Below are 24,543 nucleotides of genomic sequence, written 5' to 3' on the forward strand. Positions count from 1 at the left end.
GAAGCACCCTTTCAGTAAGAATTAGCAGCTTGTAAGATTCTACATTTCTTTATTTTTTTTACCCTCGAAAAAAACTATTTAAATGTGATTTGAACATATTCCTAGACTAGAGCAACCCGCTTATTCACATGCAAATCAACTAATTTAATAGGCTTCTTCTTCTTCTTCTTTTTTGCGTTTTTTGGCAGATTGCAATACCAACTGTAAGGTGCATACCGCCACCTACTGAACCAGAGTATGTAGGACATGATCTAGTTGTCTATAGCTTTACATTAAATTATCTAATATAGTAATAATAATAATAATGAAAAGAGAAACAAACTCTAAACAAATAAAACAAATAAACCAAACATAATTTAATAGTCTTTTGAACTGTTGACCAATAGGAATCTACATCCTCAGGATATGCGAATGACTGCACATTTCCGATTAAACTTAAAAGAAATAACAGACATGATAACTACAACTTTGAAATCAACATAGTGTAGTTTCATCTTTAATTATTAAGTTAATAGAAAATGCGAAATGTAATATTTCAAAAAGTAGGGAGTTAAAACCGTGAGTGAAGCAGCGGTGTTCTGTGTATTTACCCTTTGCTTGCACGTTAGTCGGGCATCTTCAGTGAGGTACATCCTTACCTGTTACTCCATACGTGGAGTTTCAGAACATGATGAATGGGTTCATATGAGATATGATTATATCTCCCGCTTCTAGGGAACCGCAACACCCTATGAAGACCATTCTGACATTACTGTTAATATTAAATTCCCTGTGTGTAATTAGGTTCTGCGTTTATGTTTGCTATGTTCTTATGGACTTTGAAGAAATCCCAAAGTCAAATCCACTGAAGCACTTTTCAGTAGGAATTAGCAGCTTGTAAGATTCTACATTTCTTTCTTTTTTTACCCCTTGAAAAAAACTATTTAAATGCTATTTGAACATATTCCTACCCACCTTAAAGAGCAACCCACTTATTCACATATACATGCAATTCAACTCAGGTCGTAATTTGAGAGTCTTTTGAACTGTTGACCAATAGGAATCTACATCCTCAGGATATGCGAATTAACCTATGTTTCCGTTTAAACTTAAAAGAAATAACATACCGTACATGATAGCCACAACTTTTAAATCAACATAATGTAGTTTCATTTTTAATTAGTAAGTTAATAGAAAATGCAAAATGTAATATTTCAAAAAGTATGGAGTTAAAACCGTGAGTGAAGCAGCGGTGTTCTGTGTATTTACCCTTTGCTTGCACGTTAGTCGGGCATCTTCAGTGAGGTACATCCTTACCTGTTACTCCATACGTGGAGTTTCAGAACATGATGAATGGGTTCATATGAGATATGATTATATCTCCCGCTTCTAGGGAACTGCAACTCCCTATGAAGACCATTCTGACATTACTGTTAATATTAAAAGTTCTGAATTAAGAATTGATATGTGTTTGTGTCTATAGCCCCTTTCACACAGCCAGTTCGAGGCGGGAACGTTGCGCCTTTAAGCCGCCTCGCTGTTCTGTGTGAAAGTCACGGAGGCGGAATGGGGGGGCCCACCAACAGGGGCGATTTTAGCATCAGAGCTTTGGGGGGGCTCAGCCTCATGGACCACAGAACCCCTAGGGGGGTCCGGGGGCATGCCCCCCCGGAAGAAAAATTTGTAGATTTTAAGTAAAAATGGATCAATCTGGTGCACTTTGAGGTCAAAATGAAGAGACTAGATCTATGAAGACCTATACACATCAATATCTTCTTTACTGTTCTGTGGTTTTACAGCGATGAAAAAATAATTGTTTCCCTATATATATTCTGCATACAGGTTATGGTAGAATTTTGCTTGCATAAATAATACCAAAAATATATATAAAAACCAAAATTCAGGGGAGACTCAAGTAAAATAACATTTTGCTTTGTAGGCAAAACAAAAGTAAAATTAAATCAAATCAAATGGAACTTCCTAACTTATTGGCTGGAATAATATTCCGACAAGATAATAATATACTGTAAGCTAAAGCAGGAGTTTGCAGTCAACTAGTTGAAATTAATATGTGGCAGTATTTGTGGGGGTCAAAATCTATTTAGGGTGTACCTACTACCACAAATAGATCAGTGTATTGGAAACACTGACTATTCAATTGTGTGATTAGAAAGACACCAATAAATCTGAGAAAATGTACTTTAATATTGAACAACAGCACTACAACAGTGGCATATATGGTATTATGAAATTATTGTGGGGAAAAAACAAGAATGCCACTTTTTTTCATGAACTTAAAGCAAGAAAATTCAAAAATGGTTTTAAAGCAAAAATAAATAATAAATAAAGATAATTTTAACAAACATAACACGGCTGACGTTCACCTTTCTGCTTGTGTTCAATATGCGGCTACATTGCAAGATAAGCATATTATGTTGAACTTGTAACATCATGAATAAATATTCTCACACCTTTGGCTGATTGACAACGATTGGAACTATCCTAACCTCTCTCAATTATCGTATTGATAACTGTGGTTTCACCGGGGAACAGCCGTACTATTTTCTGAGAATTAAGGTGTGTCGCCTCACTTTGAGGGTGGCAAATCTATCTATCACCTTTTGGTGTTTGACTCGCTCAAGCACCTCCTTCTCTATTGACATCACAGCCAGGTGCTGGAGTCTGCTTTGCCCCATGGTCCCCCTGAGCCAAGTATGGAGCCGACGCAAGGCACTGAAAGACCGTTCACAGCTACAGCTGCTAACTGGGATGGTCAAGGCAACCTGAATAACAGCTTTCAATGTAGGGAACATCTCAGGATCCAGTAGTTTGTACACTGTAAGAATGTCTGGAACTGCACCAGCCTCTCTCTTGCGCCTCAGGAGGTTTGTGGCAACCATCACTTCCCCAGCCTGGAGGTCAATGTGGTAATGCCGTGCCAGTTTTGACAAATGTGGCAAAGACAAGAAGTCGGCTGAGGTTGGACTGCAAGCCTGAATTCCCTCAATCAAGTCATCATCAACATCTGAAAAACGCTTCTCCAGTTCAGACACCATCCTGTCCAGACAAGGAAAGAACAACTTCCTTTTGAGTTCTTCTGACTCTGAAGAATCCCTGACTGCACTACCTGCCCCGCAAGTCGACTCAACAACAAAGTCATCCATGCGCTTTGTCTTCCGTCTCTGTCCAGAAGATGGCTCTGGGACTGCTATCTGGTTAGCCTCACATAAGTTCTTTGTTCTAGTGTGAAGATCTCCAGCAGTGGCATCGTAGCGTTTCTCCTTAAGGGAATCAAGCACTGCATCCTTGTTTGACACTGCTTCAGCAAGGTCGATGGTGTGCTTCTGTAGGTACCTGTGTAAACCTTCTGTTACTGACAGGAGATCCTGGAATACATTCAGCAAATACACTGAGGAGAATTTGCACAGTTTTCCCTTCAATCCCAAAGCCAGAGGTGTGTTTATGGTGGAGAGGCACTCAAGTATAGCAGGGAAATTTGTAAGCACTGCTTTGACTGAACGAACCTGGCATGCCCAACGCGTGTTCGACAACTGCACAAGCTCACTTGGCTGTAATCCCAATTTTCTTTGGGTGTCTACAAATTTATGGTGGTTTACAAGTGAGACACTAAAAAAGGAGTAGACACTTTCCAGCATGCTGAAAAGCTCTGTGGCCTCAGAAATCGCTCTGCAAGTGTGACACAAGACAAGATTCAACTCATGAGCATAGCAATGCACATATATCGCTTCAGGGTGCTGCTTTCGAAAATGGGCTTGCACACCCCCAGCTGCCCCACTCATGACTGCTGCCCCATCGTAAGTCTGTGCCACACATTTCAAATGATGAATTCCTTTCTCTACCAGTTGACTCTCAATTGCAGCGGCTATTGATTTAGCATCAAATTTGGACATCTCTGTAAGGGCTAGGAGCCTCTCCTTCACTGTACCCTCAGTGGTAACATACCTGACACAGAGTGCCAACTGCTCTGTCTTTCCATCTCTGGCCTCATCAACCATAATGGCATACATGTTTGACTCCTCCATCTCACTGACAATAGTTGCAGTTACCTCTTGTGCACAACACTCTATCATCTCATTCTGACTTAGACTTGAGAGGTATGTGGTGTTTTGTGGGGGTTCATACTTCTGCAAGAAAGGGTCAAACTGCCTCAACAGTTCCATGCACTCTAGGAAGTTTCCTTTATTGTTGCTTTCATCTGTTGTATCATGACCCCGAAATGCTAATCCTTGCTTCCCCAACATGCAGGTCACTGCCACAACACGTTCCAGGTATTCCCTTCGTTCACTGATTGCAGTGGAACTTGCTCCCTCTATCTGCTCTACAACATTGCCTTTTGAAATACTTGCTTTGTAGCTGTTCCAGCAAACTACACTGTCCTTGTGTGACTGGGAGTTTTCATGTTTGTGAAATTTGCTCATTGCGTTTTTCCAATTCTTCATACCACCCCTCACAAATTCATCCTTGTAGAGATTTTTACCAAATACCCGGCAAGCGTAGCAGAAAACAGCATTTGCTCGAGAAGAATATTCCAACCATTTAAAACTCTGGAACCAGTTTTGTTGAAAGGCTCTTTTTTGTTTGCCAAACTGATCCTGTGGGTACTGAGGCAACTTTAACTGTTTAGGACCTGTCTCCTTATTCCCTAAATCAAAAGAAACCTCATGAAACCCTGCTGCTTTGGCTTGGTGGCCAGTATGCCGCTCTGTGTCTGTCTTTTCATCTGTCTCTTCATCTGTCTCTCTGGTCTGCTCTCTCTCTCTTTCATCTCCCAGAGACTCTCCTTGTTCTTCTCTTTCTCCTTGTATTAGAAGATACACATACAGTTAACTATACAAGTGTACCGTTAAGTGTAGTTGTCTTGTTAAGAATAACGTATACATTGATATATGTGTGTACTTCTGCATTTAGTGTAGAAAAACACATACAATCCATGGAATACATGTACAATTATATTGTGATTAATGGAATGTTTTTCTCTGCAAAACGGTCACGCTCTCATTATTGCCACTATAACAATCTTGACTTCACTATCTGTCCACTTTCTCACCTGGTTCTTCCTGCTTTTGCTCTCTGTCCTCTCTCTCTCTGTCCTCTCTCTCTGCATCCTCCTCTCTCCCTGATTGATAGATTGATTTTATTTGGCGATACCACACTTGGCACAAGAACAACAATGACAACATAACAATACATGAACAATCATGTAATGTAATGTAATGTTATGTAATGTAATCACAGAGGGTAAAAAAAACACAAGAAAGTCCAGAGGCTTATTTCCATTGTGGGCCCTCTTTGCACTTTGACAATCACAAGGAGAAAATGGCAATCTGAGAAACCACATGATAACAGTATATCAATACTGCTTAGTTATTTGAACTCATCCACTGCAATGAATGTGGACAAAACAGAAGCCCCACTGTAGACTACTTACTGTATGTGGTGTTCTGCACTCTTTCCTCCTCTCCCTCACTATCCTCTCTCCCTCTTTGTGCTGTCAACCAAAAGGCAAATGTAACAAGCAAGCAAGCAACCAACCAACCAGAGTACGCATAATCTAATTCTAATAAGAGGCATAGATTTATCCATATCAATTTACAACATTTATGCTAATTGAATATTGGGTTGCTGAGGGCAATGCAGTCAGGTCAGTAACATCGTTTTGACCTTACTCTCACCTGAACCTGGGTGTTTTTTTTTGAAAAACATTCGTATATCCATGATCTATGGAAAAAACAACAAATGAGGATTCACTGAAGACTTAATTGTCTTGGAAACGAACATTTGAAAATCACATTGTATTATTTAGTTAGGCTACTTAACGCCATTTCATCACACATTCATGCAAATTGTCTCTTTTTGGATTTACTCAAACTCTTGTGTGTGAATCAGCTTATATAGCAATCAATCATACACATTTTCTACAAATCTGACTGGTTAGAAGTTGGTTCGCTTCAAAATAGGGAAAGAAAGAAAGAAAGAAAGAAAGAAAGAAAGAAAGAAAGAAAGAAAGAAAGAAAGAAAGAAAGAAAGAAAGAAAGAAAGAAAGAAAGAAAGAAAGAAAGAAAGAAAGAAAGAAAGAAAGAAAGAAAGAAAGAAAGAAAGAAAGAAAGAAAGAAAGAAAGAAAGAAAGAAAGAAAGAAAGAAAGAAAGAAAGAAAGGCGTGCCAAGCGCGTAAACTTGTCTATAGCATATCGTCATCATCAGACAGGCTGTGTAAAGCAGCCACTTGCGATTCTGAAGGGCTTAATTTCATTCAGAAAACAAGAGACCCGTTTGAAAATATGTTCTTCACTTATGCCCATGTTGTTTCTCAAAAGACATTGCATCCATTTAGACCCGCTTTACTGCGAGCTAGCATGATGGCTGGCTGGCTGGGTGTGTCATGGTAGCCTTGCCTATAGTCACCTGTCTGGCAGGCACAGTGACAAGTTATTTTGTTTAGCTACTACAACGGTATGCGCTAATTTGCATATCAATATGCGCTAATTGAGTAAGTAACGACTCTGACTGCTCAATGCTCACCTCACAGTTTCAACCTGAGTGGGGGCTGGGGAGAACGATTGTTGACTGTGAAGGGCTACTTCGTTGCTGCTGTGTGTGTGTGTGTGTGTGTGTGTGTGTGTGTGTGTGTGTGTGTGTGACCTGTGTGAAGTGAAGGGATTAGGCACATAGATGGAGGAGGGAGCGCCTGGCAGTGGCGGTTCTAGAAACTTTTAGGGTGGGCTGAGTCAGGGAGGGCCCCCTTGGTGGGCTGAAACCCCCTAAATGTTTGTCAGCACACCCTAAGAACATAGAGGGGGGAACTCACACACAGCGCATTGGGTGTAATCAGAAACTGCTAGTAATGACCACCAGAGGGGAAAAAAAAAAAAATTGTCTCTATTTTTTTGGGGGGGCTGAGACTTCTTTTGGGGGGGCTCAAGCCCCCCCAAAAAGGGCCTAGTGGCGCCCCTGCCCACCAATAAGCCGGCAGCGGAGGTAGTCACAGAGCCGTCACAGAGACGAAACGGGGTCTGTGTGAATGACACAGCCGGCATGCCGCTGACATGACGGTCGGACTGACGCTGTCGTCACGCCTCTGATTGCGGAACGCCGGCATGCTGTGTGAATTTACAGACGGGAGCGGCGTTATGCCGGCGTTGTATGGTTCTGTGTGAATCAACTAAGGCGGCGTATTGGCAGGACTTCTTTACACCAATATTGCGGAATCTCTGTGTGAAAGGGGCTTATGTCTGCTTTGTTCTTAAGGTCTGCAGGACTTGGAAGAAGAGATCACAGAACTCAAATCCACTGAAAGCACTTTGCAGGAGGAATTAGCAGCTTGTAAGATTCTTCAACATTTCTTTCTTTTTTTTTTACCTTCGAAAAAAACTATTGAAATGCTATTTGAACATATTCATACCCACCTTAAAGAGCGACCCGCTTATTCACACATTCATGCCATTTAACTCAGAGGTCCTAATTTAATAGTCTTTTGAAATGTTGATCAATAGGAATCTACATCCTCAGGATATGCTAATGAACCTATGTTTCCGTTTAAACTTAAAAGAAATAACAGACATGATAACTACAACTTTGAAATCAACATAGTGTAATTTCATCTTTAATTAGTAAGTTAATAGAAAATGCAAAATGTAATATTTCAAAAAGTAGGGAATTTGATTTGATTGAAATTCTTTATTCAGTCACTTCACCAAACAAACATTGAACACAAACATTATCAAAATAAAATAGTGATCAAAATAAAATAGTGACTGAAAAGGCACAGGCAGAAGCCGTGCCTTTTAAAAATTTAAACCGTGAGTGAAATAGTTTGTAAGATTCTTCAACATTAAGAATAATTTAATATCATCACATATGTATGATGTAATTTGATGAACTTACTGTTTGTACTGTTTCTGATATGCAGTCAAAGACTTGCTAAAAGTAAGTAATGTTTTGTGCTATTAGCTGTTGTTGGCATGTTTACTTTCAATAGTTAGAATGATGTGTTTGTGTTTTTTAGCACTAGCTGAAGCTCATCAAGTAGAAGAAACCCTTAAAGAAAAAGAAGGTGAAGGCTTAAGGCCAAAACATTTTACATTTTTTAAACCTTATTTCTTCTTTCTTAAGACAGTACATGTCCCCAGGTTTAAACATTTGATATATTTCAGTGTCTCAGTGTGCATGTTGTCAAGTTCGATTTGCCCAGATCCTTGTAAGCTGCATTACATATATCAAAGATTATTATGAGTTTTATGGGTTATTTGCCAGATGTGTGCAGGAAGCTGCAGCTCGAGTGTGACGAGTCTGAGAAGGACTGTGCCAGGTAAAGCTCACACACGAGAGGATTGTTGACCGAGCTAAGGACTTTACTTGAAACTATCACCAGCATGATGCGGTTGTTTTTCACCGTGCACGTGGTTCTACCACTAGATGGCAGTAACTTACCATGAAAGGGATTTATTGCTTTCACTTCTGACAAAGCTTTACAGTTCTGTGGTGATAAAGTTAGTTGTTTGAAATTTCAACGTTTTTGCTTTTGTTGTCATGCATCTTATTGAAGAACTGTTGTTTTTTTTGTGTTTTTTATAACTTAATCTTCTTGAACGGGTTACAAAATGTATCCTGGCTCCATCTTTAGGTAGTGTAACAGTTTCTTCTTTGCACTTTGGTCCGTTAACCTGCATTTATCGTCCACTTAGAAGGTAATTTCCACTACAGAATCATTCTTGTTTTTGTCCCACGATTGTGTGAATAAATCATGCCATGATCATTAGGCCTCCAATTATTTATATCTGTGAGTACACATAAAAATGTGCTTAAAAGTGAAGTACCTAAATTAGGTCATATATTACATTTAATTTTAACAGCATAAACATAAAAAAACTCTTTTAACTTCTAACAGTATTTGAAAACATATAAGAAGCCATTTTTTTACATTAATTTGGGCATAAATGAGGGAAGTACACTTTCTTATAAAGAGCATGCTCCCCTCCTGAACACAGCAGATTATCAATAACAGCCATCAGTTAATCACTTGTGTAATTGATGTGACAGCTAAACAGCCCCTCGGTTGTAACGTGATCCTTATATTTGATAAATTAAACCGTTTTTACTGCTTGAGCCAAGTCAGAATTAGATGCCGTTAGGCTCTTTGGATCTATGTGACGTATACTAATAATGTGCATGTGCATCTAATCGTCCAGTGAGCGATGAAGCTTGTGTCTGTTGCAGAAAGATGGAGCAGAACAAAATGACAGAAGATCTGATTGAACAATACAAATGTGAAATCCAGGAAATCAAACTTAAACACCGGAAGCTGCGGTAACTATTAATGATATGATTTGTTGTATTAGAAAAAACTACGGTAATTAACAATGGCAGATCCACATAGAGAACGTTCCTTTTTTGTTTTTTCAACAGGATGAGATTTGCAAACCAACTTCAGCAACTGACAGAGGAACACAAGAAACTGCACTCTGTCTTTGTAAGTTTTTTTTCTTATAAGTCAAAAATTGGAAGATGAAAATGTGTTTAGCTGATGACATTAAAATTGTTATTTAGAGTCTAGAGGGACTCCCAGATCAACTGAAGAGCAGTGAAGAAACAATAAATCAGCTGTTGTCAGTTGGTAAGAGTCCTTTCATTATTTGCCCGCATTCATTTGTAATCAGTCTGTTCCTTTAATTGTTTATGTTGGGTGGTGTTTGACCCGGCTTGTTTTGTGGTTCTGACAGAACAAAGAAAGTTGGCTCAGTGGCAAGAACTCAGTGAGGAAGTGGAGAAGCTGAAGAAACAGGCGCAGCTGGAGACGGTGGCCCCACAGCCTCAGGACGAGTGAAGGACGTTTGTGAAGACCTGCAGATATTTGCTGTACTTAGAGGTAGATGCTTCGATCACCAATATATCTGATCAGATGGAAATATCCAAACTCAAATGTCAGTTTACAGTTTTCATTTGCCTGACAGTCACAGATCCTCAGTTCTCACCAGTCAGTTTTTCCTAGTGGCACAAACTAATGAGATGTTTCCTTATCAAACAATTGTCCCCCCTTTTTAATGTCCCTTAGTATGAGATGTTTGGACATTACTTGTTACGTGAAGAGGTATCTCGTTATGGGCTTGTTATCTATCTAATCGTTGGATACTCTTGATTTAAGTCGCGTGTGAAACCTGCTATACTCTTCATCCCAAGGCTGTAGTTTCGGATATAAATATGCTACTCTTGTGTGTTCATCTATACTCTATTGATATTAAAGTGTTAATATAGTTGGGAATTATAGCTTTTTTATGTTATATAAGAACTTGACTCTGTGAAACTGACTCACCCTGATTAAAATATTAAGAAAACACTGAAGCATGAATACAGTAAATGGTGCATATTCACCCTGCTTTCTTGGACCATAAAGTAAAAAGCTTGTTACACATATCTCCTTGGCACAAACACTTGTAATTCTTCCTCATAGCAGAGCTGGTTAGTTACTGGTCTTCCAGGTGGGAAGCAAACTACTTAACCACTTATGAAGTCTCCTACACCTCTCTGGGGAGCTTTCCTCAGGAAGAGATCTCGTCATCTGACTTCAGTCAAGCCTCTAACTAAGCCTTGATTTTGTTAGCGTTAACAGACCAACAAAAGAGTCAAAGTCTGGCTCGGGGCGAGGTCCCCGGAGGCTCAGTGAGTTATGTACGAGGCCGTGGCGCTGCTCCAGCACTCTGTAAAAACAACTCACCTTTTTTCATGCTTCAAGCTCAGAGAAAGAAAAGAAAGCAGATTTATCTATTTATAGAAATACACAAGACAAATGTAGATAACTTGCATTTTATTTACATGACATGAAACAAAGACACATAACGTTACTCAACTCCGCGACCAGGAAAGCCCTTTGAGGTCCTCTCCCTGAACGGTTCTTTGACGTCGTCTTCAGCCCTGAGTAGTGGTCCACCCTTTGATGTAACTGTACATTACGCTTTCTTTAGACATAAGGTCTACTACTCCTGGACACTTTATCCACACACTACCTTTATTCCCACGTTCACACACAAAGAAAACAGTGAAAGACTTGTTTCTCCATATGACAGAGTTGGTCTTGATTTCCCTTCTTTCCTTTCCTTCATCCCTTTGTCATCCACCAAACCTCTCTTCATTCATCCTTCTGGATGATGTTGTCCTTTGTTTTTAGGACAAATTTAATCATTTATCTTTGGTTTTATTCTCGACAGAACTTTGGCACATAATGAACACTACAAGATCACTTTCTCCCGTTTAGTTTCAAGTTAGTCCCCGTCACACACACATTCACAGAAACACACTTTTACTCTACTGTACACCTGCAGTTTAATACTGCTATACCTTTATAAGTAGCATGTCTGTCATTTTCTTTATTTTTTTTTAGGTGCGACATGCGCCCTCTTTGCTTTTTTTTCCTCCTCCAAGTCCCTCCGTCATGTTCATACAGGTTCAGTTTTAGAGGATGGCCCCACCTTCCTGTGTTTGGTGGAACATTAGCCCATGAGTGCAAGTGGGATCACTCTTGTCTCCCTCAGCCACCTTATAAGGAAGAACTAGTACCAAGTCTTGGCAAAGAGGCACATTCCAAACTAGAGTTCAGTCTCTTTTCACTGTTTTCAACATCTTTTCAATTTTTGTACTTCTTCAGAAAATCCAGAAAAGGCCACCATGTTGGGCACCAGAGGTACTTTGAGTGTCGTTGGCACATGTTGGCGATGTGTTTGATCATCTTGCATAAATACTTTCCGTATAAAACGGCGCTGGTCCATCTCTCGTTATGCCAGGCTATTCCCCATCTGTTAACAGAGCAACAGGAATATCAGTGAAATCAAGTGCATCTGCCTCTCTGCTCCTTCTTCCCTCGTGCGCTGTCGTTACTCTGATTCTTCAGTAATGTTCTGTTTTGCTTAATGAGGCTTTCATTTATTCAATTAAAGCACAGCTGTTTATATTTAACATAGTGGAGCAACGTCCGAAAAATTATGAGCTGTTTCTGAGCTAGACTTCAGCTCTATACTTATAAGAGTAAATGTCAGCAATTCCATCAATATGTATTTTGTAATTTTTTGCACTGGCTGGTTAAAATAAAAAAGTATCCAAAGAGAGTTTTATTTAAGACATTGAATTTCATCATAAATTCATTATAAAAAAAGCAAGAAAATATTTCATATTCAGACATACAGGACTGTCTCAGAAAATTAGAATATTGTGATAAAGTTCTTTATTTTCTGTAATGCAATTACAAAAACAAAAATGTCATACATTCTGGATTCATTACAAATCAACTGAAATATTGCAAGCCTTTTATTATTTTAATTTAGCTGATTATGGCTTACAGTTTAAGATTAAGATTCCCAGAATATTCAAATTTTTTGAGATAGGATATTTGAGTTTTCTTAAACTGTAAGCCATGATCAGCAATATTAAAATAATAAAAGGCTTGCAATATTTCAGTTAATTTGTAATGAATCCAGAATGTATGACATTTTTGTTTTTGTAATTGCATTACAGAAAATCACAATATTCAAATTTTCGGAGACAGCCCTACAAATAAAAATATACACTGCTGGTCACCTAGGATTTAACCTTACCTCAAAACGGCTGTAGACCTTCTTCTCCTTCCTCAGGCTCTCTATCCTCTGCAGTAAGCCCTCCCGCTCCAGGGTGTTGCCTCGCTGTCGCAGGAATCGGTTTTTGACGTCCAGTCCCTTTTCTGTGGCGGCACCATCTTTATCCCCTCCCGCTTCCTCTCGCTCCTGACGGTTCTTCTGACTGTTTGCAGAGATTTGCTCCAGAATTACTTTTGTGTCATCTCTTAAGTTGCTGCTGAACAAAACGGAGCTTCCAGGAGACTGGTACCTGGATGAGCCTGACGTCCCAGCAGATGTTTTGTGATTGGTCGTGGGTTGATCAGCGGTTACTGGGTCTCTAGATGATGAGTCTCCTCTCTTTTCTTTATCCTTGGGCCCCAAGAATCCCTTTAACCTCTGAGTCTGCTTCTTTAGGAAGTCAAGGGTCTTCCCCTCCCCCTTCCCCTCACCGATAGTGTTGATGGATGTATTAGATCCCATAGCTTTCATCCTTCCCTCTTTGGCTTCTTCATGTGTCATGGCTGAGGAACTATGAGAACGGCTCTTTTTCAGTTCACTTTTCTCAGCATCTGTAGCATCTGTGACCAGGAATTCTTCACCACTGGAGATGCGACGAGAAGTCAATCCCTTAAACTTCAGCTGGTCCTTCCGGAAGAGCTTAGGTGAAGGAAGAGCCTTCAGAGACTTGAAGATATCTTTCTTTTGATCCCCTGACGCACTCTCCTCTTTATCGGTCTCCGAAAGCTTCCGGGAACTCACAAAAGGCTTTGCGGTGATTATTGGTGGTTTGGATGAACTTACTGAAGGTCGGCGAGTGAGCTCTCCAAGTTTTGCAGCGATGTCAAGTTTCTTTGGTTTAGATTCTGTGGAACTAACAGTTACATCTGGGGCCGTCTGTGTAGCTGTAGGCTTGAGCGGAGGCGTGTCAGACAGATCGGGCTTTTTCTCAGCAGGCTCTGGGACTTTTAGCAATGACTCCATCTCCATCTTTGACGCTTTTCTCTTTGCAGCCAGCTCTTTAAAATAAAGCAGTCGACTCGCTGGGTCATTCATGTTCGTTGCCGTTGTGACGTCAGATTTCTCGACACTTTGTTTTGTCTTGTCTTCTTTGTTTATACTCAGGGCTTCCTCTTTTGATTTAATCTCATCTGTCAAATGCATCTGCTTTTCCTGTTGCTGCTCTTCTTTCACATCTTTCCTTTTCTCTTTTTCTTTCTCTTTCTCTTCTTTTTCATCAGCCTTCTTGCGCCACTGGAAAGCTTCACGAGCCTTCTTCTTTTCCAGGATCTGGGTCACTATGGAGGAAGTGCGTACAGCATCTAACTCCTCATCTTCCTCCGTCGCTGGTGTCAGACCTAAGCTGCCACTGTGCATCTCTCCCTTTGAAGATGAGAATATAAGCGAGGAACGCAAACGAGAGCTCCGCTGAAGCATTGGGTTAATACGTGAGCGGATTGACTCATGTCTGGAGATTAGGACATCCCCTTTCCCCTCTGCAGCTTCACCGTCCTCCCTCACTCCACTCCTGTCCGTCTCTCTTTCCTTTTCCTTCTCCAACTCATTTTTACCGAGAGATGAAAGCAGGCCTCTCGTCCTTGTTAGGGTAGAGTCTTTGTTGGTTGTCTCTGGTAATTTGGGTTTCCCAAAGCGTGGGGCCAGGATATCTGGTCTCGGCTTGGAAGTAATAGTTGGTGGTTCCTTTAATCTAAAATGTGGAGCTGAACTTTCAGCTGCAGTTAGTTGCTGTGAAGTTGGAGGCTCATCAAAGGCATCAGGCCCCAACGGTTGACGTAAGCCTTCTTCTCCAGCATCCTCACAAGTGTTTAGATAGGAGTGGATTCTCCAGTTCCTCATGCCCTCCTTTGCAGTCGAGTCTTGATCATGCTCTTGGTCAGGTTGTTTGTAAAACGATTTCTTTTCTGGTGGGTGTGGCTGCGTCGGTGAGCTCTGGCAGGCGTACGACTGACCTAACGTGGGCCTCCTCTGGTAAGATCCTCCGTATCTTCCAGCTAACGGAGGGGCCTGCATCTCCTCCGGTCCTCTCAGGTCTTCAGATGAAAAGTAGTTTGTCCCATGTTTTCCAGGTGGAGGCTCCTGATCTGAACGATAGCTTGAGTTTGAATACTGATCAATAGCGAGGGGGGACTGACGGCCTCGAAGTCTCTCGTAGTGTCCGTGGCCAGAACCCGGTCCAGGTCCTTCAGTGTAGTACTGGCTACTTTGAATCTGCTCCCTGTAAAGAAAATACAGCAATTCTTAGCTAGTTAATTACTAAAGCTGTTATATGGTTAAGACGTAGAAGGACATGGTGAATGTGGTGATTTGGAATAACACTGAATGAAAACACAACGGGATTAATTACCTGTGCATCTCTGTTTCATCCAGATTGTTCATGACTCTGTGCTTCATGAATTGCCTTGAACTTGAGTAGTTTTCCTGGGTTCCTTCTGCATAGCTGTGCCTCTTATAGCCACTGGAACTCAACTCCATCTGTCTGGACACTATGGACCTTCCCTGCTCTATGTACGACTGCTGCATACGAAACTGCTGTTGAGAATACTTCCCTATCGTAATTCCTGGGCCAGGTTCAATGGTGTGACGAAAGGGGTCATTCCTCCGGAAACCAAGCGCAGGGTTATGATCAGAGTCTCCGTAGGGGAGGGCTGAGTGAATCCCGATGGGGTTACGCAAAGACTGTGTTCTCTTCAAACCAATCTGGCTGCTGTAATACATGCTGGAGTTGGGGTTTGGGACAGCATGGGCTTCACTGGAAGGGTCAACGACCAGAGGCTCCGACTGAGCAAAGAGAATACGAAACTCCTCATCGAAAGTGTTGACCAGCTCCCCAAGGAAGAGGTGAGCGATGCAGCGGTGGATCTTCTCATAGGACCACGTAAAGCTAGGGAAATAAATGTGGCGTATAGTTTTAATCTCTACCGAATAAACTAAAATAACAGGCAAATGCATCACCATGATGAAAAAACTCACCTGTAGTTCCCACTGAGGACAGCTCTGCAGTCGGACAACAGGAAACGATCTTTCACCTGTCCTTTAAAGGATTTCCCCGTCCGCGATTGGTACGTTATTCCTGGCACAGTCCTGACACGCATCATCTATAGAAACCAAAGTTGCAGCTGTGTTATTGGCATTTGCAAACCTTATTGTGTGCTGTGAAAGACAAATAAATAAATATGAAATAAAGCAATGCAGTCGTTTGAGGAAATGTAAGGAAACTCACAGGAATTGAGTCCAAATTGACTTTTCCATTAATGATCATGGAGACAAAGTGATGAGCATTCTCTTCGTCCAGTAAGATGTAAACAGGAACGTTGCGTGCTGTCGCATCCAAGAGGTCAGCGAAGAGGTCAACATCTGTAAACACGTCCATCACCACAGCAACAACCTAGACAAGATATGCAAGGACCTTAGCAATGCTTAACGTAACCTGATCAATGCTCATCTAGTCTTTCCTGCTATTACAGTTTTTCACAACTGCATCACCACATTTTCATCTTATACTGTTGCATTAATTTGTTTTTGTGAAGGTTTGTTGTAAAAAGGTGTAGAAAAAGCAAATAGTACAGGCAACTTTATTGATATAATTTACCATGCTGCATGGACGTAAGTCACATGCTTCACTCAACTTCATTTGAATGGCAAAATAACCATTTCATGACTACATTTGCATACAATGCACTCCTCAAAGCATCTGATAAAAAAGATTAAACTACACTCATCACACTAGCAATACAGTGTGGATGAATCTCTCTGTGCAGAGGCGGTACAGAAAGTCTGAAGCCCCCGGCCCTCTCTCACTCTGCCAGCCCAAATCTGATAAGACGACACTGGAATATAAACATATCACGGTCTTGAGAGCCTCCTTTTTCACAACTATCTTCCAATGCTTTTGTGAAACTTAAGCAGGTATGCACACTTTGACACATTCACCGTCCTCTCGCCCCTCCTTTGACTTACTTGGCGTGCATTCTTGATCAGTCGCCGAGCCTGCTCTTTGATACTTGGCATGTCCGGATCCGAGGGGTTCACCAGGGTGGTGACCTCTGTGGGCCCAATGAAGCCGGGTTGTGATATAGGCCATCCCAGGTCCAGCCCCGGTGCAGCCATGTCAGACTGCAAAGGCCAGTAGGTGTCGGAGGAACCTTCCACGTCCTGACCTCCCTCATGATACATCAGCTCCGGGACGTTGGAGCTCCGGGTCGGCCCTTGGCATTTGGACCTGATATATTCAATTTCCGGCAGGGAAAGGAAACCCACAATATCTGCCGCCTGGAGGAACTCATGGTAGCCCTGGTGGCAGAGAAGATATAGTCCCATAAAATCAGTGTTAATGTATTTTAAAACATCATTTACACAGTGAAATTCATGTGAAACATCAACGTTACCTGTATGTCATTTTCTATGAGAGCATCAACACCTAGACGGTACTCCTCGCGATAGTGAGGCGGCAGGTAGTTTGGGTCGAGAGGATTATCCCCAATCGATGAACATTGAGACCGGTGTGCCATTCTCAGGGCGGGTGTGGTCCAAAGTTAAGATTCAGGGTATAAGGGCAATTTTAGCCTGTTAAAAAAAAAAAACGGACAGTGAAAAGGAGCACATAGTTAATGTGTATACAACCTGTTAGAGACAACTGGTTTATGTGTCTCGTAGAACCTCAAGAGTTAGTAGACACACATTCATCTACACAAGACAAGAGTTCTCCTTTGTTCAAGCCACCACGCCCTCACTAACGATAAACAATAGTTATAATTCAACTGAATATCCTTTTGGGTGGTGAGAGGAAGAACGCTTTGTTGTAGGAGACACAAGCTGAGAGGTTACCTACAACCACTTACACAAGGATACTGCTGTTGGCGAGTTGAAGCCAACATTTTATACTCTTTTTTTTTTTTCACAAGTTGACACCATTTCTTGTGGTATTAATGACATATATGTCGTATACTTTGCTCAAAACATCACCTTTGACTAGGCCTTTGTTGAAAAGATCGATTCTCCGATTTTAAATCGATTCTCATATTAATTCCTAAAAATCGATTCATATGTCTAAAGATCGATTTAAAAAAAAAATAAATGTGTTTTTTTTTTTCATCATTACATTACAACTTTTGGTTATTTTTTTGTTTATCCCCAAAAAAGGAATGTTTTGTTGGACATGAGAATAACTGGTGCCATGTTTTTGCCTTTAAATATGTTTAAAGGTATGAAAACATTAAAGTTTTCAGTTATAATTGCATAAATTGTCTATATTTCTTTGCTTTATATACCGTTTTGGGGTTACATTTGCATAAATGTTAAAAACCAAATTCTCATAAATGGGGAAAAAATAAAAGCGGTTTCTTTCGTCCTCTGTTTCCTCCCTGGATCTGTTTGATAATTCTGACCCACACGATGTTTCTGAAAACAATTCTTTCAGCATTCTGGGAGCTGATTGGTCCTTACAGCATCATTAGCTGCCAATACTTGCTGTTTAATCTCAATATAATACTAGTAGTAATATGTTGCATAACTAGACAGTCATATAATTCATGCAACAGCTGAAAAAACAGTTTTATTAACAGTAACCCAAATCAATATCGTATCGAATCGAATTGGATCGAATCAAAGTGTGATAATCGATTCTGAATCTTAAGAATCAGAATCAAATCGATTCTTGATATTTGAATCGATCCCCAGCCCTACCTTTGACACAACAGCTCTCTGTTTGGCCGTGTCTGTACACCCCTGATCAAAACAGATGGTTTTATGGAGCAGTGTTGGGGGAAACGTTACTCTCTCAACCCCATCAATGGGAGATTCTCAGTTTAACAGATCATCATGAGTAAACAGGAGCTGCATTTGCCATCCCTGATGTCCTTGCTGTCCTCGTGGGTGCTCCAGATGTTTTTCCAACATCTCATATGGACATCACATTCTGTGCTGTGCACATGTGGAATTGTGGACATTAGGCAAAGTGTCTAATTTTCTAGAAACATTCAAATCTACATGTCTGAAAAGCTTGGCGTTTATTCTCCAGACACTGCAAGAACCGAAATGTGTGAAATGTTCCATAAAAGTGGGTGCAGAGGTGCGAGTCCAGACTTGCTGTACTCTGTGTTGAGAAACGCCAGGCAGGATCGGACATCACCCAGATTAACAAGGTCCAGGTAGTATGCAGCACATGTTTGGGTAGCTAAGGATCTTTTCGTTTGTGACACTTGTGCACATGTCGCTTCATCTGGTGTTTGTTGACCTAACTTTTGACAATCTACTGAGGTTATTTTTCTTTTGAATTTCTGAAGATGTAAAAGGTAAACGCTGATGATTAAAAACTAATATGACATTATTCAGTTCAACTCAATATACCGGATTAATCCCCAAGTGGATATTAACTAACAACAAAGTAATAATAATAATAATTAACTAATAATCAACGCGATGTACTTTGCACAATCATCTGTCTCTATTTTGTGATGATCTCTTGAATCTACCGTGTTTATTTCTCTATTGAATTTTTGAAGATGAAAAAGATAAATGCTGCTCATTCAGAGGTAAAGTTGCGTATTTGTTAATGTTCTTATCTGATGGTTTAATGGAAGACTTGAGCGGGACGCCGGAATGGAATAGTTTCTTGTAATAACCGCACTGATTATCTATAATTCAATCTGACTTGTGAGAAAAATTCAACAAGTGATAGAACAAAGCGCAACGCGGGACAAAGACAACACAATGGGAGGAAGACTTTCAACAGTTACATAAAACAGAAGCAGAGGAGTCGCAGAGATGTGAGGAGAGACATGAGGAGGTGTGTAGACAGGTTCTTTCATTTCTCTGCTGGGTAAACTTGTCATGCCGGTGCATCATACTTCATGTAGTTGCTTAGACCTCAGTGAAAGGTCAACCAATCACAGCAAAACAACAGATTTTAAAGTAGAAAAAAGCAGCACTCCGGTAAAGTTTATTATGAATTTACTGTTGTTTGAAGAGGAGGAGAAAAGTACCTTGTAGGATTACCTTTACTCAGCTTAATTTTAGTTCTGTATTTCTGATTTACTTTCATACTTTGAATGAAAAGATTCCTTGGACCCGACACAAACGTGGGAGTAGATGTTACAACCACTTGCAAAATTAGTTTGAAATGAGATTAAAGTAAACAGAAAGACGATGAACACCTGTATCGTTCCAGCATCTACTCAGCCAACCAAGGCGTCCACTCCTTGACATTTAATTTAATCCTGATGACCTCTGGGGTGTTTATATTAAACTAGTTAGTGAGTCTCTAGAAATATGAACAGATTCCTTTTGCAGGCAGGAACATGCAAACACAACAGGAAGAGTGAATGTGTGGATAAATCATGATGGAAATAAGGGAGCTGTACAATCTTAGAAACTCACGTGTACATTTATACGTGTAGAGGTGTGTGTAGGTATGTAACCTGGGGCTGATCTGCCAGCTCGGTACCTACTGAACAAGTTGGTTTGAGATGTCTTCTTTGTAAACTTTTAGACTCACTTCAGGGAATGATCGTAGTGATCGCAAACATCATAAAGCCCAACCCAGAGTCAACGGGAGAGCCCGGCTTATTATGTGGGCTGGTGAGTCACCGAGTCGACTGGTCTGGCATGGCCCGGGGATAAACTTGCAACAGACCGCTGCGTGGTGATTCATCTGCAGGCAAAATGGCCGACATCCTGTTTCCTCACTTATTTTTTAGCCACAGAAACAAGTCTTTTGTTGCCTAATGTTGTTCATAACTGCTCCTGCTTAGTTTCCTAAACGGAACGACCCAAAGTACTTTTACTTTTATTTTTAAGCGATACGCTGCAGGTTGATGTGTTTAAAGGTGAACTGTGCTGATAACGCACCCCTGCACACGCCCAGGGACATGCAGTAACGGCCAGAAACTGAGAGATATGCACCTGTGTGAACTCATCATATTACGTAAACCTTATTGTTGTCACCTATGGTGCACGACGGCAACAGCCAAAGATCCCACAGCGAGCGCCCTATAATAACAGTGTATCCTAAGATGAGGAGGGCGAATTGGAACACATTCCCCCTGAGGTGGATATGATGCTAATCTGAGCGAGGGGTTGTTTTCTTCTTCCTTCTCACCTCTGGATCCGTGCAGAATGAGGCAACACAGAAAAGCCACAATGTCAGCGGTATGAGAGACTTTCCCCACCTCACCTGGATGACTACTAGGATATCATAACAAATGCTGCTGTTTTGTTTGTTGTTATAGCAACGACAGCGAGAATCACACTGCAGAAAGGGACACATGACCACTGGGATCTCAGCGTTCCTCTTTTAGTTAGAGGACTTTCTCAAACAAGGGCGAGACTACCCTGAATCTGGCGTAAAAACAAGCCGAAGTGAAAGAGTAAACCGGCTCAGGCGGGCGTCAACAGACTGGCACTTCTCAAGGCTGGCACAGCCAATATGCAGATGTGCAAGTTGTTTGCTCTTGAAGCATGAGAATGGATCATTCTCAGCATTCTTGCATGAACGCTGGCACGGGACAAAAGAACTGCTTCTAAAATGTTATCAGTTATGACATGTCAATTAAGGCCGAGACGCAAACGATCGAGGACTGTCACTGTGCGTCTGCTCTCACCCACAGATCTGAACACGCCTCACTAAACAAACACCATGATTGATCCAGCATTCCTCTCTCTGCCATTAATTTGGTGAGAATGGAAAGAGGAGGGAATACCTGAGAACAGGTTTGGAGGGCCGAGCCAGTAATCTCCTGATGCTCCTGTCAGGACTTTTCAGAGCCACTTTTGTCAGAGTATCATACACAGAATGAGATAAGCACATACACAGAGCTGTACTTGTTCCTCTGCATATCATCACGCCTCAGCATGGAAGTTCAATGATACACAAAAGACAGCTCAAGGTCAGACGAATGCATACTGATTGTGAAAGTGCGCACCAACAGCTCAAATCCTCCTTCCTTCTGTGGCAAAGGAGAAAAAAAAAAGCTCCACTGAAGTACCCGTCATCTGTTCCAGTTGCCTTTAGGCCTGCGGTCAGATTGAGTGGAAAACCGAGCGCGCCAAAATATTTCTGTTCATCCCAAATGTAAAAAAAAAAAGACTCAACACTTTTACAAGCAGACTTGCTTTTTGGAACATGCACAATGCACAACAACTAACAGCAGAAAGCTGGTACTTCAAGCTTTTCACCTTAAATTACAACCACATGTTGAGACTATTCCTGCACAGTGACTCACTTTGAATGAATCAGTGAGGAAAGCTGTGAAATGTAAGTAAGTGTCATATGCATGTGTAATTAAGTTACCATTACAGCTAACAAACCCCAACCTGAAGGAGAAAACATGTTGTCAGAATCTCAATGAAACCCATGCCAGTGAGGAGCAGAGCATCTGCAGCACAAAAGTAGAGTTGTCACTAATGTGAACTTATTTCCTTCACCAGCTATTTTTTTTCTCCTCGTAAATGTCCCTGAAATGCGTGGAAAGAGGGCAGCACAGTGTGTTGGCAGGAGCCAACACGGGCCCCTCTGTCTCCAGTCCAGTCTGTAATAACAGACTGTTCAGGTTTTGCGCTGCACAGCAGCTACCTAGGTGACTTAAGGCTGGTTTATGGTTCCGCGTTACACCGACGCAGAGCCTGCGGCGTAAGGTACGCGGCGACGCGCACCGTACGGTGTGCGTCGCCGCGTACCTTACGCCGTCGATTTAACGCAGACCATAATTCAGGCTTTAGTCCATTATAAGCTGCTGGTCGCCTTTCACTTTTTATTTTTTATTTCCATTCACGCTGAAGAGACAATAAAGAAAACAAAATAAATACTGAGATACTGTTTGAATAAACGAAATATTTTCATATAGTTAAAGAAGAAAAGATAAACAGAAGAAACTAGGAGAAACAGGTTGGAAATAGTAGTTCTTGTTTGAAATGGTACCAGCCCCAGTTCGAGTTTCTTTCCACTTCGTACCTCTTTGCACTTTGCTGCACAACTTGTTCCTCCTTTTGTCTCCGTACCACCGGATCCGCAGGTCTCCGCGGGGAAAGCGCCGACTCCGGTGTCTCTCTCGTCCGTGTGTCACATTCCCCAGATGGGACAGGAGCTCCACCCAAGGCCCCCCAGCCCCCGGATGTGCACCCTCCACTGCGGGGCAAAGCGTGCTCCCTGTCCGGGCTGAGCGCTGCACTGGGCGGTGTGTGTGTGTGTGTGTCCTGCCGGGCCCCTGCAGTTACGTTTCCCAGAGTAACGCCGTAAACTAGGAAGGAGCGGTAACTCCCGATGGGCAAGGCATTCCCACTGGGCTGGCCCCGCCCACCGGCCCCGCCTACCGGCCTTGGCCCCGCCCACAGCAGTCGAGAGCAGAAAAGTCATTGGAAGTTCTCCAGTTTTGTTTTATTTCAAAACTGGTTCAGTACTCATGTTGCTAATTTATGTCTCAGCTGCCCGACGGCCAAATACCAAACTACTGCATGAAATGTACAAGACCAATTAAAGGGGACCTATTATGAAAAACACGTTTTTTCTTGCTTTAACATATTTAAAGTGGTCTCCCCTCAGCCTGCCAACTCAGAGAAGGAGGAAAGCAACCAAATTCTGCAGTGTCTGTACAGCCGCCCGGATGAGCCGTCCAGTGTGATGTGCTTTCTACGAGCTGTTCAGATTCTTCGCCCATCGTTACGTAACGACGGGCGCGATTAGGTTGGCACGATAGGTTGGCCTCCGATGCGTGAAACCACGCCCACAACTAAAGACTGGTTTTGGTTCTGCAACGAATCGAGGTTGCGCCGCGTCGCGCACCCCACGCCGCCGTGCCTGATGCGCACCTCCCACAAATTGTAACTACGCGTCAAGAGGTCGCAGACCAACGCAGACCGAGAGGGCTGTGATTGGTTCGCTTGGTAGCAACGCATTTCCGGTTTCCGGTTCGGGAAGCAGTATTGAACTGTCAGCGCTCTTTTCTTCGTGTATGTGTGATATATTTTGTTTTGGTTTTTTGCACAATAGTTGTCCTTATCTCTTTGATTCACTGTGACCGGAAAAGTCGGATAAACCATTCAGGAAAAGATCCCAACCCCCTAGCGGTCGCGGGGGTATTGCACCGCGGCGAAAAGGAGTGATGGAAAAGTCCGGAGGGCCCAAGACGGCGTCATGGCAGCGGTGTGTGCTCTGCGTTGGTGTAGCGCAGAACCATAATCCAGCCTTAGCTCCGCCGGCCGGAGCTTCCGCCATTTTTTCGTAGCGGTGTATCGCCTCATTCAGGCAGCCAATCAATCAGCACAGTGCCTCTTTATCATAGCCTCCCCGCCCACTCAGAATCCCACATAGATAATGAGGTTAGAAATGGGGAAGATAAAGACATGGTTTAGAGGCTGAATTTCTAATTTATTTAGCAAAAACAATCAAAAGCGTTTTTCTTGCTTTAACATATATAAAATGGTCTCCCCTCACCCTGCCAACACAGAGGAGGAGGAAAGCAACCAAATTCTGCAGTGTCTGTACACCCCGCCCGGATGAATCTTCCAGTGTGATGTGACTTCTACGAGCCGTTCAGAATCTGCTCCCGTCGTTACGTAATGACAGGCGCAGATTTCCATAGGTCGGCCTCCGCTGCTGAAACCACACCCACAACTAACTCCGCCGGCTGGAGCTCCGCCATTGTTCAGAAGCGGTGGCTGTTTCCACAACGAGGGACAGTAAAAATGAGGTTTTGAATCGACACTTACCCTCATAAAAGGATCAGTACCAACAGTACGGACCCGGCAACTGCACACGAGTAAGCGTTAAGTGACGTTAATTTTTTATGTTATTTATTTTTGTCTACAAGTATGATCTTTGCATGGGCTAAGTATTTAGCTTAGCTCCGGTGTTACTCCATGTTACGGAGCTCTATTAGTACCGTAATACATTTTTTTCTGTCCATGGTTTCAGATCTTCCAAGCAATGCACCTGAAGCTGTTTATGTACGACACC

General features: G+C 42.0%; 2 protein-coding genes and 2 non-coding genes across 5 annotated transcripts; 3 read left to right on the forward strand and 1 right to left on the reverse strand.

Moving 5' to 3' along the window:
* The first annotated feature begins 615 nt into the window (after positions 1 to 615).
* On the forward strand, positions 616 to 747 carry LOC133461643 (U8 small nucleolar RNA). Its single transcript, XR_009784201.1, has one exon. It is a non-coding gene; the product is annotated as a U8 small nucleolar RNA (small nucleolar RNA).
* A 526-nt stretch (positions 748 to 1,273) lies between these two features.
* LOC133461644 (U8 small nucleolar RNA) lies at positions 1,274 to 1,405 on the forward strand. Its single transcript, XR_009784202.1, has one exon. It is a non-coding gene; the product is annotated as a U8 small nucleolar RNA (small nucleolar RNA).
* Positions 1,406 to 9,218: 7,813 nt separating this feature from the next.
* Positions 9,219 to 9,954, forward strand: si:ch211-199g17.9 (uncharacterized protein LOC108180085 homolog). The gene is made up of 4 exons (XM_061741174.1): positions 9,219 to 9,303; positions 9,403 to 9,466; positions 9,544 to 9,610; positions 9,717 to 9,954. Exons 1-4 carry the CDS (start codon positions 9,233 to 9,235, stop codon positions 9,818 to 9,820), a joined length of 306 nt encoding a protein of 101 aa, XP_061597158.1. The 5' UTR covers positions 9,219 to 9,232; the 3' UTR covers positions 9,821 to 9,954.
* Positions 9,955 to 10,781: 827 nt separating this feature from the next.
* fam83hb (family with sequence similarity 83 member Hb) lies at positions 10,782 to 22,833 on the reverse strand. Of its 2 annotated transcripts, XM_061742481.1 has the most exons (9): positions 22,543 to 22,833; positions 16,982 to 17,159; positions 16,554 to 16,886; positions 15,817 to 15,981; positions 15,567 to 15,691; positions 14,941 to 15,477; positions 12,847 to 14,811; positions 12,579 to 12,759; positions 10,782 to 11,783 (listed from the first exon to the last, which is right to left on the reverse strand). In XM_061742481.1, the coding sequence occupies exons 2-9, from the start codon at positions 17,102 to 17,104 to the stop codon at positions 11,763 to 11,765; spliced, it is 3,450 nt and encodes a 1,149-aa protein (XP_061598465.1). In that variant the 5' UTR covers positions 17,105 to 17,159; positions 22,543 to 22,833; the 3' UTR covers positions 10,782 to 11,762. The 2 variants fall into 2 exon arrangements, with proteins under 2 accessions (XP_061598465.1, XP_061598464.1); XM_061742480.1 differs by having other exon boundaries at positions 12,579 to 14,811; positions 22,543 to 22,832.
* Positions 22,834 to 24,543: the final 1,710 nt, after the last annotated feature.

The sequence above is a fragment of the Cololabis saira genome, chromosome 15 (genome assembly GCF_033807715.1).
Source record: "Cololabis saira isolate AMF1-May2022 chromosome 15, fColSai1.1, whole genome shotgun sequence".
Taxonomy (NCBI): Eukaryota; Metazoa; Chordata; class Actinopteri; order Beloniformes; family Belonidae; genus Cololabis; species Cololabis saira.